Below are 16,877 nucleotides of genomic sequence, written 5' to 3'. Positions count from 1 at the left end.
GTGCTATGATTTGCACAGACATTCATGCGTAAATCAGAATGCACAAACAAAATGCAACATTATTTATTCGCTAAGAAGAACATGTCAAGCAAACGCATGATATACAGAACTTAAAACACAAGCGACATCCTCTCTACCAGCTTTGTAGGTTAGCGCTTTCTTTCTCACATCTTCGGCAAATTTTTCGATTTGCTCTTTAAATTTAAAGAGGTCAGGGTAGCATTTCGCTAGCGCGCCTACGAAACTCTGCGAAGCTTTCATAAGGGCCATTGTAACTTTTCTAGTGGGCACACTGCTGTCGTCTGCTTTGTTTCCCTTAGGAGAACGAAGCGCGTTCCGTATGCCGTCTAAAACTTCTCTTATATCATATTTTTCAGAGAGTGACAAGTTAAGAGAGTCTAATGCTTGGACAATATCATCGTCTTCGCCTGTTTTATTCCACGCGGTATTCACTCCATTTCGTTTCAAAGTGTTTTGTGCCCTATTCAGATGTACTTTAACATCTGAAATTTTCTCTTTATCGATGGCGCAAGTGCTAGGAGCAGTCATGATGACGGCTGGAGCTGATGTGGTAGAAGGAAGTGGGGCTACCGTAGAGCCCTTTTCACAGCTACCTGAAAATATTTGATATATGATTCACCATAATAATTCACCAGCAACTTTTTTCTTTAAAGTTAGTGTTGCCAAATGGTGTGTAGAGTAAACCATCTCACATGAGTATTGTTATTATCTCACCATTTCAACATCTAAACGTGTACTCATCGATTTGTGCATTTATAGACAACGCACAGTTTCATCACAACTGGATGAGTACAAGTTCCTTTTCCAATGGATGGCAGATTGGTAAAACATGCGAGCCTAGTGGGGGGGGGGGCAAATCCTACAAAATTCCTTTGGGTTAAATCTGCAAACCTCATGTACCAAAATTTCCGATTCCGTTTCAAACAGCACACTTTTCGTGTTTTTGATATACCGTATGTACCGTAATTTTCCTGAGAGACCCTCAGAGAAGACTCGCCCTAATGCAACTGTCCTTTCAAAAACGTTTTTTTTTCGTTTTTCAAGACAGAAGATGAAATCGTAACAAATTTAATGTCAAAGATATGAAAACTTCCAGCACTTAGAACTTGTGTTGGATCCTCAAGAATCAAATGAGAAACAAAACAGAATCATACCAAGCCTGGAAAGTGCAGGGAATGTTGTTATCAGCTCAATGCAGTACCTTGAGTCAAGAGCGCGGAAATCGGTTTGAAGTCTGGAATAACTGACTCAAAACCCATATGCGAACGAAAACTGAATCAATTATCTTACGGTTACCTTGGCCACGTATAATAGCTAGGCCTCCTGTCATATTCGCCGACTGCTCCTTCAAACATCTGCAAAAAAATAGATGAACAAAGAAGTACACAAGACACATACCTTTTAGTTCACCTTCTAGTCTATCTCATAGTATAATATTTGTGGCAAAAATTTTAAGCGTAACTTTTCGATTAATGAATTAGTCGAGCCCTTTTTGAAAGCTTCTCAACAAAAAAAATGTTCCAGAGATGAAACTCAACACGAAACATTTGTGAATTCTTCCGATTTTTTCTATTAACCAGTGAAGTTGAAAAAACTTGGCAAACTTTAGAGCAGTTTTTTTCTGGGAGTGGATCTTTCGTTTTGACCAGTTGCTGCGATTATGTAGTTCTTCAGTCCCTCCAAATAGTTATTCGACCTCTCGAAACGATATTTCAATAATTCGTTGCAAACAAAGTTCAAACCATTTCTAACTGACCGAGAATTTCAAAACAGGTCCGAGCTAAATATTCTTGTTGTGATTTTACAGCATTTGTTTCTAACAATCAAATTAATTGACTTCGTGCTGACAAACTTTACCCGTATTTCAATTTAATTCAATCTCACTCTTCTCTTCTCCCAAAGGAAACTGTAGTAATTTTATAGAATAATTTCTGCCGGTGTCAAGTTCGGTTGTTATCGCCTTCTCCGCTGTTTTTGTGCTGAGCATTATGAATAATTTTGAATATGAAAAATTCACTATATATGAATATGAAAAAACAAAGCATGACAAAAATTGTCGAATGTGTTTACGAAAAGTGTCATTTTTCATATAAGTCGTCGTCACCACCTTATTAATGAAGTCTTGGCTTTTAGAGCTTAGAATGTCGTATTTGCGGTGGTTGAAATCTCGAATCTTCTCATAGAGGCGTAGATTCACGTGTTTCAGGATGTCCACGTTCTAAAAGGTCACTTGTATCATTCTTGCTGTAAATATGATTTAACAAAAGAAAAAGTCTAGGATGAAAATCTATTTTCCTTTATTTTAAGAAGTATTTATTCTTTTCTTAAGTCAATTATCAAGCTAAGCCCCTGTCCTCCCTACCTCACGGAAGCGTTGTAGGTATGTTGTACTTCCGCCATCCGAAAGAATTGAGCGCTCTGTGCAAAAAACTGTAAGCTTAATTCCGCAGACGAAGGAAGACCAAATTAGCAAGATATGACAAAAAGAAAACAGGGCATGTCTAAGATAGCAGTATTTACGTATAATATAAATAAAAACAGTTGTACTGCTATCGAACAGTGACAATGCTAATGTTTTTTTATAGTTTATGTTGCGCCGTTGGATAAGAGTTTTGATTAAGGCTTTACGGTCGATGGTTCGAAGCCGCCTGATGATCGTTTCATCGATGAAATGGTAAGAGGACGATAAACTGGTGATAAACAGAAGGGCTCCACAATTTACTGCCGCACACGCGTTCATGAACCACATTCCGAATAGAAGTCGAATTACTGATGCATCATATGTTATATTATCATATCTTATATTTATTGACACTCCAAACAATTTAGCATTTTCTCCTTGATTTCGCCTATTTCTCATAATATGAATATTACATGAGTGCAAAAAAAATTAGCTCTGAGCAGATCTTGTGCTGCTATTTGAATACCTGTAGTAATGTCAATGGTCATAACGATTATTGCAAGAATAGTGATATCTTCTTCTTGAATAGCAGATTTTCTAGCTATTTCTGCTGCACCTCGAAACAAAATTATAATAGAGGTGAAGGTAGCAAAATAATCGTAGTTTTGTTCCGTTTTTCACATATAGTGTTATCATTTACTATTACAGAAAGCGCAAAATTGGCCGTACGAAGCGAAATCCCATGGACATTCAAGGACCACGCGCCCCTTATTCTCAGACAGTTGAACAGATTTACTGTGCTACACGCCTGTGTTGAGTGAAAAGATCAATATTTCTCGCAAAACGGATGAGTCTGAAGGATTTTGACGAACGTTTAAACATGTAAACATCTTGCAGCCGAACTATGTTTCATCTTGCAGTTTTTGACGAGTACCGTGTCATGGGTGTAAGTGGTCGGATAACGTATTAGGAATGTTAAGGAGAAGTCTTGAAAAATGAAGAAGATCTTCCTAATTTTGCTTCCTAGAACTTTTTAATTACAAGGAGAATTCCTTTTTGTGGTTTGTATGGAAATCGAGCAAAATCGAAATTCATCGCTCAGTGGTACTCAGCTCTCAGTAGTATACCTATAGCTCGTAAGAAACTATGATCACGTTTTTATTATAATTATGAATTAGGTAACATTATCTTACCTGAGAGTGGAATAAAGAAAAGAAGTGGAAAAATATGATATATATATATATATATATATATATATATATATATATATATACCTACATTTCATCCTAAAAACCAGCGTGATGAAGCACGGTGCAAAAAATTTTGCAAAGATAGAACACTAAATAAACATATTTTACCCTATGACCGTACATCCTGATAACTTTTGCGAGTAAGTAGATGTCGTTGTCTGAGAATCCGGTCGCATCTTTCATCAATTCGTAAACACTGCCTATAACAGGTGTGATTACTTGGCCGGGAGCACAATGGACGTTGTTTTACCTTGACTGATCGCTGGAGCAAGGAATGACGTGAGAAGTATTGCCGTTACAGCAATGGCCATGCTGAACGAAAGAAGGGGAAGTTTGAAAACATTTGAAAGTGGTGCTCCTTTTATTTGAGCGTGTAGGAATCAATCAAGTGATGAACAGTAGGATTCACTGCGCGAAAAGGCTCATTTCGCCAAAATTTTGAATGACTAAGAGTACAACGAGGGAAACATTTTTCAAGAAATTTTCATAAAGGAACGCAAATGCTGATGATTCGGTGCAAATGCTTTATCATAGAGTTCAAATGGAATGAAAAGACATCACATTATTACTAAAAACAACAGATGTATAGGACAGATGTAAAAATGAGCCAGGGTCCACGAAAATCTTGTAAGCGTCAGTAATCTTCTATTTCTAGCTTTCACAGCTTATAATCCTTCCATTTATAACAAAACGATAGAAAGTACAAAGAAAATTAAAATTATCCCAAAAAAATTTCTTTGACGAAAAAATTTATCTGTTTTAGTTTTCCCTTCGTGAATACAGAAGTTTTCCATTACTGGAACTTCAGATGCATTCCTCCTTTTCCCGTATAGCCTACAAAAACCATGTCCTCACAATAAACTCCTCCATCATCATGGATTCTCAGAATAATAAAACTGATTGGACTCTGTTAGAGCTGCGTCTTTCCTACGATTGATTGATATTATATTGATTCGTATCCTCCGATTTTATCCTCGTTTTTACTGTATGCCTTAATAACCTGTTAAGCTGTAGAATACATAAATTTCTTGAGTGAAATAGCCGATCAACGTGTTAAATGATTCCTTGAATCTAGAAGTTATTGAGGACACTGACAGGAGTTTGAATGGTGCGGCTATGTACATTTTCGTCGGTGAGCTCTCATCGCTGTTTTTGTAGCCGCATTCGGGCACAAAACCCAGTAAGTTACCGACTTATCATGGAAAGAAGAAGAAAGCTACCCATTGCTTCGAAAACACGACTTACGAATTGAGAGAATCGAAGACATTTGACCTTCTTGTTGAGGTGCACAGGTGCACTGGTGAAGTGGAAGATCAAATACGTTGAAAAGGTGGAAATCAAAAAATCAATGTTCCTTTATCATTCATCAATCTGGCAACAAACTTCTTCATGATTCTGACAAGGCTAATGTCCTTGGCGAGTACTTCGCAATTGTCTTTTCCTACGAATGTGTCTCTAGTCTCAGCGTTAATGATTTGGACGATCCTTTTGAGCCCCGCTTTCCTTGTAACATTTATTTTCATCCTACTGATATTCTTGGCATACTTGAGCGCCTGAAAGCATCGACTGTCTTACCCAACGATGGTAATCCACAAATAGCCTACAAAAAATACGCAGAAACTTTACCTTAGCCTTTGGCTCACCTCTTCAGTGTTCTCATGCTACCTGGCGTTTCCGGACTCTAGAAGAAAGCTCTATTCCCAACGCATCCATCTCAGGTCTACTATCTGATTTTCGCCCAGTCAACATCTCTTGTACTCCGGTTAAAGTTATGGAAAAGATGTTGATGGAAAAACTCTTGTCCTGGCTTCTAAAAAGTAATGCTATTTCTAGGAAACAACATGGTTTTCTCCCCGGTGCCTCAACAACTTCTAACTTAATTGATTCCCTCCAGCTTTATGAAAAGGAATTTTTGTGATCTATATCGATTTGTCGAGGGCTTTTGATAAACTTTGTCACAACTTACTGTTGATGAAATTAGAAACGACTGGGATCTGTGGCAATACATTAGCATGGACCAGACCTTACCTAACTAATACGTACATGACTGTTAAAGTACGACTTGCTTATTCTGAAAAATTCTATTGTAAAAGCGGTGTACCACAAGGTGGAGTACTTTTCCCTTTAGTATTCCTTTTATATACTTGCCAAGTTGTCTTAGAGCTCCACCTAATACTACACTACAATTGTGTGCTGATTATTTTGAAATTTATTGCATCTACAGCTTTGAAAACCGCGACGGAATGAGCTCTCGTTTACAATCTACCGTGGACAATTGTGTTCTCTGGGCATCCAAATGGGGTCTCGCAATTAATCCTAGAAAATGTTGCGTTATGCATCTTGGCAACGACGACTCAATAAATTATAAGATAAAATTAAAACTGTTGGAACTGGGGAAGACCCTTAAAGATCTAGGAGTTTTGTTCAGTTCTTTGATGAAGTTTTCCATATACATTGACAGTATCTCAAACAGAGCATTCACGGTTCTATCCACAATTCTTCGCAATATTCGCTGCAGTAATACTAAAATTCTTACGTTGTTGTATAAAATGTTTGTTTTACCTCATTTGGAGTACTGCTCCCAGATCTGGAGTCCCTATGCCAAAAAATTCATAGCTGAGATTGAGAAAGTCTAAAAAACCTTCACGAGACCAGTTTTCATTAGAATTGAATGTGCCAAAACATGCCCAATTACGCCGATCGATTAAAAGTATTAGCATCAAAACTTATGTTGTCTAGAAGAATAGTCTCAGATTTAATATCTTCTTTCCGAATACTTCGAAACGAATGTTACCAAGTAACTACTAGGTGTTTAGACCTACAAAAAAAGCAAAGAACCAAAATAGAGGGCACTGGACTATATAACAGAGACCTTAGCAGAAAGTACCCTCACCTCTCGTATACATTCTTCGTTCCTACTACCGAGTGGGTCCGTCTCCTTCCCCTTCACGTACCTATGGTCGAAAGCAGCAGGATTTTTAAATGAAGGCTAAGAGAAGTTGATTTATTTGAACTTTTAGTCTTGAAATTCCCTAAACTCACCCTTCCTTTTTCAGCTCCACGCGATGGACAGGTCCTCATCCTGCTCGGTAACAATGCTAGTTCGTATAGCATCCTAAGTTCGACCGCTGCTCCCTGCTTTCGATTTTCTAGCCTTTCTTTCAACTTCGTCTTCATGTTAGCGTTTCTGTGCCTTTGCTTCGACCTCATCGATGTTGCATTTTGTTTAAATACGTATGTAACTATCTGCTTGATTGGTTCTTCTCTTCAACTATATGTTAATTCTACTATCCTTTTCTACCTTTTTTAATCACTCACGAATCTGATATGATTTGGATTTCCGATGGTTAGAGGCCACACAGTATCGTACATTGCAGGAACGGGTGAAATCTCGCTCACTCCTTCCTAAACGCCGTAAAAACGGCCCAGAAGATGCGGCTTCGAGCGTTCGAGGGCGCTATTATATACAACGAGTTCTGTTGGAGCGTGCCAGCCTTGCGCACACGCCGTATTTCTCGGGCTTTTTTTTAACGGCAATCCGGAAGAAATGAACGGAACCACCCTCAATACCCAAAATCTGCGACCCTGTATAGGTATAACCCACCTAAAACCCGTACCACCCCAGATTCGTGGGTGATGTCTTTAGCAGGGATCAGTCTAATGCGTATTTCTTCTAGTTTTATGTTAGAATTTTTGCTCTGCACTGTTAGTATTCCCCTCTACTTCTTTGTCAAGCCTATAACATTAGTGCTTGCTTTTCTCCTCACAGCTTGAGCGGGGTGAGCCAGTATACCCACTTGCGGACTGCCGGTGCTGTACCTACTGCATCCGTTAAGGAAGCATCATGCTGGCTGACGTGAATGGAAGAAACTAGTTTCTATAGCCTACTTACACTTCCACTTACAATAAGTAAATAAATAGTTGTACTGCAGTGAGACATCTTTCTACAATTTACTAAATCGCAGTTGGTTGTGGAACAAATGTTTATCTCGTGGAAGTTCAAATATTGTAGAAAATGGTGTTGAAAAGAAAAACATGTTTTGCCGGATGAGAGTTTCATGTACCGAGAATAACAAAATGATGACCCGGATGCTATATGCTTCAAAAAAGTCGTTAACAATTTTGAAACATAATGGTTATGATTTTCAAATGCAGTTTCCTTTTAACAATTAGCAAGTTATTTCAGTCATATTTAACTGCTAATTAAATTAATTCAATCAACCAAAATTTCGACATTTTTTTTTACTTCTTCTCTTTTTCTACTCACAGCAAAGCATCAATGGTTATCAAAATAATAGTAATCGAAAATCGAGTATTTGGTTATTTTTTGCGAGGTACACAGAAAAGGGGGATCCACTCGAAATTCGACTAATGAAAGGTTTCGGCAGGAAAAAAATTGAACAGTTACATGTCTTGTTTCAAAAATGTTATTAGATTGATTCCGATATTATTTGTGTTCTATTTCATCTCTTTTTTTTCAAATTAGAATATTATTAGATAAGAGTCGTAAAAGCTACAAGTAGAAGATTTTTGATGCTGACGAGTACTTTGAGACACTCCATCTCTGCTATACATTTATTAATAATACGACTTTTAGCACTTTATTTAAGTTCTGCGACAAAGCGTTCGGGAAAAATCATCAACGTTTCCGTTCCTTGATGAAAATTGCTCGAGCAATGTTCCTCTCGTTTACATCTTAGTCATGAAAATATTTGGCAAAATAAGCTTCTTCGCAGAATGAATCTTACTTTTCGTCACTCAGTTGATTTCTTTACGCTCACATATGGGGGAAGGGCATTTCGAAACGTCACACCTCGGTTTACTCACCTCAAGATACCCATCACTCAATAATTCTCACGTCATTCTCTGTTCTGGTGTTCAATCTAGGAAAAACAACGTTCTTGGTGTCCATGTTCGACTGTCCCTGAATATTGGCATGACTTAATGTGTAGTTTGATTGGTTTGCTTGAGTTGCCGAGATTAGTACTAATCTTTTTTTACTAATCAACAGCTAACGTAGCTTTTTTTTTATCGATTTGCATAAGCTGTGGCCAAGATTGGTACTGATATATATTATCAGCTTATATAGTTACACCCAATGTTTGTTCGAGTCAAGGAGCATCTATTAGAGTGTTCGGAAAGTATCTGCCGAAATACGGCAAAATTTCGAAACAACACAACTTTTTAACAACATTTTACTATTCAATGAAATAATTTCCATCAACAATCTGTCTTGTACCTAATTGCTCGGAAGATTATGAAGTTTGGAATTCATGTGAGGGTGTGAGATTGTTCCTCTGTGAGGAAATGATACCGATTTCTTTGAATCAAGAAATCCCATCTTCACCAATGAAACGTTCAAATTGGTACATTCGTAAGTTAGTTTTCGATTGATCTACCGTTGCTTAATTTTATTAACGTGAAGACCAAATGCAATAGAAACATGGAGGTGAATTCATTCAGGTGCTAGAAGAGCATGGATTCTACGATGAATTTTACATCGAACACTCTATTATCCCCGGATTCTTTATTGCAGAGTAGATGTTTTCGTTGTTCGAAGATTTTCGCGTAGCCTGTTTCTGGACATTACTCACACTTATCGTCCAAGTGTTGGAGTGATCTGGCTGCCCGGTTTCTTGAGCGATCACTAATCGAACAATGAATCAAAGAGACGTTGTGAGAAAAGCTATGAGCTTATGTTCAACGTAGATTGCTTAGCACGATAACGGAAAACAGATCAACCAGTGATGTCGTAACCATCACTCGATTTTTTATTGATTTCCTTGAGTTGTGGCCAAAATTGGTAGTGATATTTGTTAACAGCTAACGTTTCGACGTTTTCTCCTTCGTCAAAGCCTGTAAAAACCAAAGCAATTAGTGATTTATTCTCTCAAGCGCCTTATCGCCTGATAGTGAATGATGACAATAATGGAGGTCTTGAAGAAATCTATACCTGCTTCGCTGGTCACCGGTTATTGGATATTCCTGACATGCAATGTTATTTGCTCCCGCAGCATTTCCGCTGCGGTACTGAGTAAGTGTTGGATTCAAAATAGTCGAGATTAATTTTGGAAGGAGAAATTCTACGCTTACCACAGTTCAAAACGATCTGTGTTGTGGTATCTGTTGCACACAAATACGGTCGTTCTGACCGAACTATGTGTATATAGTAGGGTCAAAAAGACATAAAACACGGTCAGTTGCGTAAGTGGCTGGGTTTGAAACAATGCGGTGGAGAAAGCGGTTAGAATCGAGGTGGGCCCATGGCGAACTGCAGAGATGGGTGGCGGCAGCGAGGATCCTCACACGATCCCAACCGTTACGCTCCATCGCGCCGCTTCGAGCGCAGCCACTTACGCAACTGCCCGTGCTTCATGTAGTTTTCGTATTTCGGTGCTATATTCATTCATGGAAAAATTGGCTGCAAGAATAAGCAAAAGATGAAGAAAAAGACGGAGGACAGTTTGCAAAACGCGCTGCACCTGCTTCGACTGATATGGCATGACATGCTGCTCATCACACTGTGTATCACTTGTATAGCATGTATATGGATCACTTTGTACAGTGTGAAATGAAATTCCAAAAAAGGGATGCGACGGGTCCAATGGTGTGGAATTGTTCGGTGCATCAGTATCACGCAATAACTTCGTGTGGAGGGTGCAAAAGTTAAATGTGACATTGCAACCATTTCATATCTGTGGCCACTAGTCGTGTTACGTTTCAACTATACGACATCTCCGCCCACCTACTTCTTTGCATGTTTCCATCAACAGGGTAACATAACTTCCTCAGAAGGTGGAAACGCGCATGCAAGCGGCTGCTTAAATAGTAGCAAGCTGTTTATATGATCTGACATGGAACGTTATCTTTATCAGTGCGATGAAGTCCTCCACGTCATTTCATGTTAAAGCATCATTCTGTGATAACTGTTAGCGAAAAATAGTTGTTCATACTTTCCTTCCCAACGCATCAGTTCTACAGTTTAAGATTTACAGTATTACTTGAACTATGATTTGAAATCTTATAGTTCAAGTGATACTTTCAAATTGTGTCTACATTATATTGACATCGAAGGGGTGTTTGAAGCTGAATTTTGAATATTCTTTAAGTGTAGAACTGACGCGTTGAGAAGGAAAACTATGAAATCTTTCGCCTTTATTTATAATAAAAAAGAGGAATTAACTGTTGTTAGATCAACACAAATTTAACTTCACAGAACAACACACTACTATTAATTTTCATTGATCAGTGAAGGGAACCGAGGCGAACACCACAGAAAGTCTGATGTCTGGCTTTAGCCGGACGTTCAGACTGGTATATATATATATATATAGTAGATATTATATATAATACATATACATATTATATATAATATATTGTATATAACATATATAATACCTTACATACCTTACATCCTCACACATGTTATACGTAAGGATAAAGCCTATGTCATATTGATCCACTTGGGACGCGCCAACGCGTTTTACTGCCATTCGCAATCGTTGACGTTTTGGAAAGCGCATTGACCTCTTCAATGGTGGGAACAGCCGATCATCAAGTCAGTGTTTTTATCTTCCCAGACAAGTCTGGTACCAATTTATGAAACGCTGAAACGATGGTTGGCGCTAGGGCGGTCTTGAACCATCGACCGTGTTTCTACAAAAGACCTTTAACCGACTGCGCCACACTCGCCTCTACATATATATTTATTTATTCGAGATTTTCGAGATTTTCACCGTTACAATAATACTTAAAACAGACGACGAAATGGACTGATCCGCTAAGGATGAATCCAGCGAGAGGTGTACTATACATACGAAGCCACATGAGTTGCATCTAATACTAAGATCTACCTGGATGTGGTAATGATAGGTGGAGAAATATGTTCGTACGCCCAATAAGGTGGAAATCACGTTAGAAAATGAGTAAATCAGGTCGTACATTGAGTTGTGGTCTTATATAAGTCTCTGTAATCGACAAACGTGTGTTCGATAGCTGTTAGAAAAAAATTTAATATTTTTTTCGCATTTAATAACTTGTCCCTTCTACATTTATGGCTACTAGGTTTGATAAGGGAAATACTCATCCCCATGACATTTAAGTTGATGTCGATCGGAAAGTACGGTTATGGTATGTGGGTCAGTCGGCGAATGACACATCGATGCGCGCTGTCAGTGATAATTGATAGCGTGAACTAATCACTAGCGTATGATTAGATTTCGTTCTGAAGAAGATCCAGCAACTAAAAACACTTTGACAGTTTCACTGTTTTCCCTTTTACTGTATGACAGTTTATTTTCTTCTGTTCCCACACATTTTTAAAACCTCTTCTGGAAGTTGCAGGAGGATCCGTTGAAAAAGTTTTGGCCATTATTCTTGGAAGTTATTTGCCGTAAAGTGTGAAGAGATGACGTATACGGCGTTGGTCAGTCCTCAATGAGAGTCTACTTCAATTCAGAATCGTTTGAAGCTCATGAACGCGTGTGCAGCCTATGTGCACTGTCCTGCGGAGTGGTGCCGATGAGCCAGGTGAGTATTTCTGTAGTGACCGACAACTCTGGCACCAATTTTCACCAGAAGAGGTGAAAGGTTTGGTTATCCGTGACATATCCGTGGGCTGACAGGCTAATATTTGGCAAGTATCATGTGCACAGAATATGTTCACTGAAACTGTCTACTTTAGGTATCCGTATAAGAATGGCGAAAGGATAGATTAGCCTAACGAGGAGACGAGGATTTTTCGCCGCACCGGTAAAAAGTCCGTTTTTGTGGCAAAAGGACGAAGAACTGTCATAGATGCTCAAGATATACGAGCCGTAACGCCATCACGTTGGGACTCGTCCCACTTCCCCGATTGCTTATGCAAAAATGACGACGAGTGCAATGTTTTTATGACATAATAACCTTTCTTGGGAAATGTCATGGCATCGAACGCATGATATCGAGCGTTCTATTGAGGGTGCATGATTACTGAAATAGTTGAGAACCTAAAAAAAAAGTGACGATAAGCCGTTCGATGTTGATCGGTCGTTTTGGAATGTAAAAACGCTTTCGAGTTATGATAGAATCGATTTATGAATGAAGAGGACCTACACAATGACTTGCAAGTGCCAATCTGTGTGAAGACAAATGATTTTTCTGAGCTTTACAGTGAAATTTGGTTTCTTTTTTTCTTTTTCAGTTTCTCAACCGTAGACGAAAGGCTTTTCACCACTACGTTATCGAAATGACACATACGGTATATAAGTTAACCAAAGGCGATCACACCGCTCCTAATCTAAGCGAACAACCATTTCGTGTGTTCATTAAGTGCTCAAATGCTTCTATGGTCTTTATATTCTTCAGGAGAGCGATGACGGAATTCTCTATCCTGCAAATGCAATGGAAAGTTTTTTTCCATGATTTCAGTGGAGATCTTTGTTGCATAAATTTTAAAGAATGATACATTACTATGAGGATCGAGGTGGCATCGTTACCAGGCCTCTGCGGGTTTTGATCTACGCGTAGTCGAATGCATGAGAGCATTCTCATTAGTTACTACTAATGCGATAACTCGATCACCTGCTAACATCGCCACTATGCGACTATCATGGTGAGCGTTAATGTGTTCTGCTTCTTTGATGTTGCTTTTTGAGCTATCTGATTTTAAACCATTTATTGTACGGTAAAATATAAGATATATTATGTACATCTTAGGCTTTCTAGGATCTAATGAAGGCAGCGATTCCGAAACGTCAGCTTTAATTAATTATCCAATAACATTTTTAGCCTTTTGTTTAAAAAGAACAGCACACGAGTCGAGTTTTATGCAATCGAGTGGAATTCAGTGGCTTTTTTTTCTCAAGGAGAAATAGATGGTCGTAGCAACGGATTAGTGTTGAACATCTCCACATCCCTCGATCCCTTGTCTCTCTGGCAAAAGGAAGCCGTTTTTGTTTTTGCCTCAACGATTCCTGCATTCGGGTCGGACACGAACTGCGACGATCATTTGTTATCGATGTTTCGCCTCATTTCCGCAGCTGCACTGACATCTACGAAAAACGTTAGAGAAATCGCTAAAAGCACAAATTCCCTTTAGGAATTCAAAGTTTGCCAGGCGAATCGAAAATTTCTGGATTTCCAAAATCAAACTGCAGAGGTGCAGGAACAGATAAGTGAACAATAATTGATAAATAAATAACATAACAAAATAATTAATTGTTATTAATAATAAAATAATTGATAAATGAGTCTCACAGCGATAACCATAAGAAAAAGGACTTTCACGTGCTAAAATTTGAGCATCAATCAGTGTAAGTGAAATCGTCAGCAAGTTTGTATTATGCGAATATAGAAGATCTCGTCCTCTACCGAGCCTTTCCATTAATCGATAGAATCAGCGGTGACAGGAATAAGGAGGGGATTAGGTACATCCGAGTGACACACGAGATCAACAAAGAGAGAGAAAGTAAGAAAGAGAGAGGGATACGAGTTCATGTGTGGGTGTAAGAAAAACTACTGTTTTATCAGCTTTTCCCAAACAATTTCCAATGTTTTTTTTTGCATGTACTGCTACAAATCGGGAAAGGCGTGTGGTGATGTGTTCGACCCAAACGTTTTTTTCTCTTAACCAAGAAAAATGAAATAGTTGACATAGCTCCTTTTTGACATTGCTTCTATTCCTACTATAACACTGATCATAGACCATGACAGATAATTTCGATTCCCAAAGAAATACCTTATATATCATCTTTGGTAGTGCAGTCAGTTGGAGATCCGTTGTAGCCACACGGTAGATGGTTCGAAACCTCCTTAGTGCAAACCAAGCCCTTCATCACTCCGTGGTCGATAAATTGGTACCAGACTTGTCTGGGAGAATAAAAACACTGACTTCATAATTTTATAGGCCAACACGCGTTCCAAAAACCTCAACGACTACGAATTCCAGTAAAAAGTACTGTAAAAGTAGTGAAAGTAATTTCATTGGCGCATCCCAAGTGGATTGACTTTGTACTTTTTATATTATAAATATTATAGGTATTGTATTATAAGTAATTGAAAGTAAATAAGTCAAAAAATGCATAAAAAAATTAGATTAATTATTAATCAGTAATATAAGGTAATATAAATTTAAGTCAAGTCATGTTCAAATCCATTCGGTTTCCATTTAGATCTACTTGAGTTTATCTTATATAACTGCGGCTTGTCATGTTCAGTTTTTATGGCAACGTTCGAGGAATATTGGATTCTCTCTAGTTTTAGTTAGGATTCCGGATGCAATTTGTAAGTACCACAACAAAAATGCGGAACGCTTACTAAGAATCCAGAAATCAAATGGAGCAGAAAAACCAAAGCGACACAAGAACCAAAGTAATCGGGTTTATAAAAAAAGGTTCTTTACTCCTGTACTGGTAAAGGAATGAACACGCACACAAATAGATTAATGATGAAAGTTTGTGATGAGACCACTTTTTTCACTCAAGTTGATGGTAAAATTCACTTTGTGCGCTTTCATTTCATGGTCACACGCGTAAAGAGTTGCTGCGGTGGGTAAATTGATCTGGCAAGGTACTCCTAAACCATTTAATTTCCGGATTTTCGGTGGCTATATCGTATTTGTGCCCTCATACTTGCAAAGAATTTATTTTTTTCTTTTTTTCGTTTGTTTCGAATACTATTTAGAGAACCCATAACGTTCAAAAATAAAAAAAGAGTTCTGATCTTGATGAGGACCTTTTAGATGGTCAACTACCAGGTTTTCTTTGCTATTTCGGTACGGAGGTGTTTTCGTAAATTTGATTATCCCAATGAGGGATGGGAATGCCCAAAAAAATTTGATAACTACTTTTGCAACACAAACTATAGTCACTCATTCTCTCAAAATTGTATTTTCCAACGAAAGAACTTAGAAAAAATCCAGTGAAATAATTTATACGAAATCACACCAGAACAGTTTCCTTTCCAGCAAACATTCTTCATAACCATTTTCTTCTCGAAAGTAGGTAATTTAAGCAATCTATTTTATTTATGGTCCCATCCATAGGGTTGAAATAAGAATATTTTGCCTTATCTTAGTGTTATACACTGGAAATACCGCTTTGCTGCCGTAAATTGCTCGACGAGAATTGTTTGGTTCTCTTTTCCAAATCATCAACGTTTGAAAAAGTTTTAAGAAAAAGTGAACGACAGTGACATCTGTGGACATACCATCGTTTTTACAAAGTTCTCGTTTCGTATTTTAGAAGGAAAGTGGATTTAACGAAATAGTAATGTTGACTTGATAAAATGTTAGAATCCACATAGAAGAGAGATTTCTCAGCTCGGACAGCTGTTCCCCTATTTTCCTTAGAAATCCAGTTCTGGATTCGAAAGAGAGATGTAGTGGAGGAGGTCAGTTGGCTTGGCTAGCTTTTCCTAGAGGAAGACACTTCTAGACGATAACTAGTTTATAAGTGGTCAATGTATTTTGTATTGGCTAGGATGGTGTGCGCTTCCTAGAACCGAACAGGTACATCTATAGCTGTGTGACAGCGAATTACCTCGCGCAGATGCGGTACGTCAACCTTCACTTTTTTCTGATTGTTTGTGGTTGCATGCAGTTTCGTTGTCGAACAAAAAAAAGAGGACCAGTTTTTTTCCCCAACAGGAAAAAAAATCTAGTCCACAGTCGATAAGTGCGGTAAATAACAAATTGCTTAGCTGTGATGTCACAGTTTTATCCAGATGTTTCTTGTTTTGTGAAGCGTATTGCCGGTTTTTTTTCGTTCTGTTACGGTTTGTTACGGTGATGAGAACAGTTTTTAGGTTCGGCTACCGTGTACATCAGACCGGAAGAGTTGTTTTCCCATATCGACAGGATATTTTCTTAGAATTTTTGTGTAATGAAGGAACTCAAGCATCCCGTACTGTTCTTTTTTCTCCAAATCAGGGGTGCTGCGGGTTTCAGGCGGGTTATGCCTACACGGGGTAGTAGATTATGGGGAGAAAGGTGATTCCGTTTATTTCTTCCTAACTGCCGTAAAAAACGTCCCGGAAGATGCGGGTTCGAGCGTTCCGGGGCGCTGTTTTCCACAACGAGTTCGGTTGGAGCGCGCCAGCCTTGTGCGCGCGCCGTATCTCCCAGGCAATTAGGAAGAAATGGACGAAATCACCCTCCTTCCCATGATCTACGATCCTGTATAGGCATAATCCACCTGAAACCCGCAGCACCACAGATTCTTGGGATG

The 16,877-nt window shown here is 38.5% G+C and overlaps 1 protein-coding gene across 2 annotated transcripts; it reads right to left on the bottom strand.

Moving 5' to 3' along the window:
- Nucleotides 1-84: 84 nt before the first annotated feature.
- RB195_011528 (uncharacterized protein) lies at nt 85-6,849 on the bottom strand (the record flags this gene model as incomplete). Of its 2 annotated transcripts, XM_064192981.1 has the most annotated exons (9): nt 85-614; nt 1,176-1,255; nt 1,318-1,376; nt 2,129-2,239; nt 3,781-3,872; nt 3,923-3,984; nt 5,056-5,225; nt 6,566-6,661; nt 6,715-6,849. In XM_064192981.1, 9 exons carry the CDS (start codon nt 6,847-6,849, stop codon nt 85-87), a joined length of 1,335 nt encoding a protein of 444 aa, XP_064050563.1. The 2 variants fall into 2 exon arrangements, with proteins under 2 accessions (XP_064050563.1, XP_064050564.1); XM_064192980.1 differs by lacking the exons at nt 5,056-5,225; nt 6,566-6,661; nt 6,715-6,849 and having other exon boundaries at nt 3,923-3,983.
- Nucleotides 6,850-16,877: the final 10,028 nt, after the last annotated feature.

Source organism: Necator americanus, chromosome III (assembly GCF_031761385.1).
Source record: "Necator americanus strain Aroian chromosome III, whole genome shotgun sequence".
Classification (NCBI taxonomy): domain Eukaryota; kingdom Metazoa; phylum Nematoda; class Chromadorea; order Rhabditida; family Ancylostomatidae; genus Necator; species Necator americanus.
Note: the sequence above shows the minus strand (reverse complement) of the source record. Positions and strands in the feature narration are given on the sequence as shown.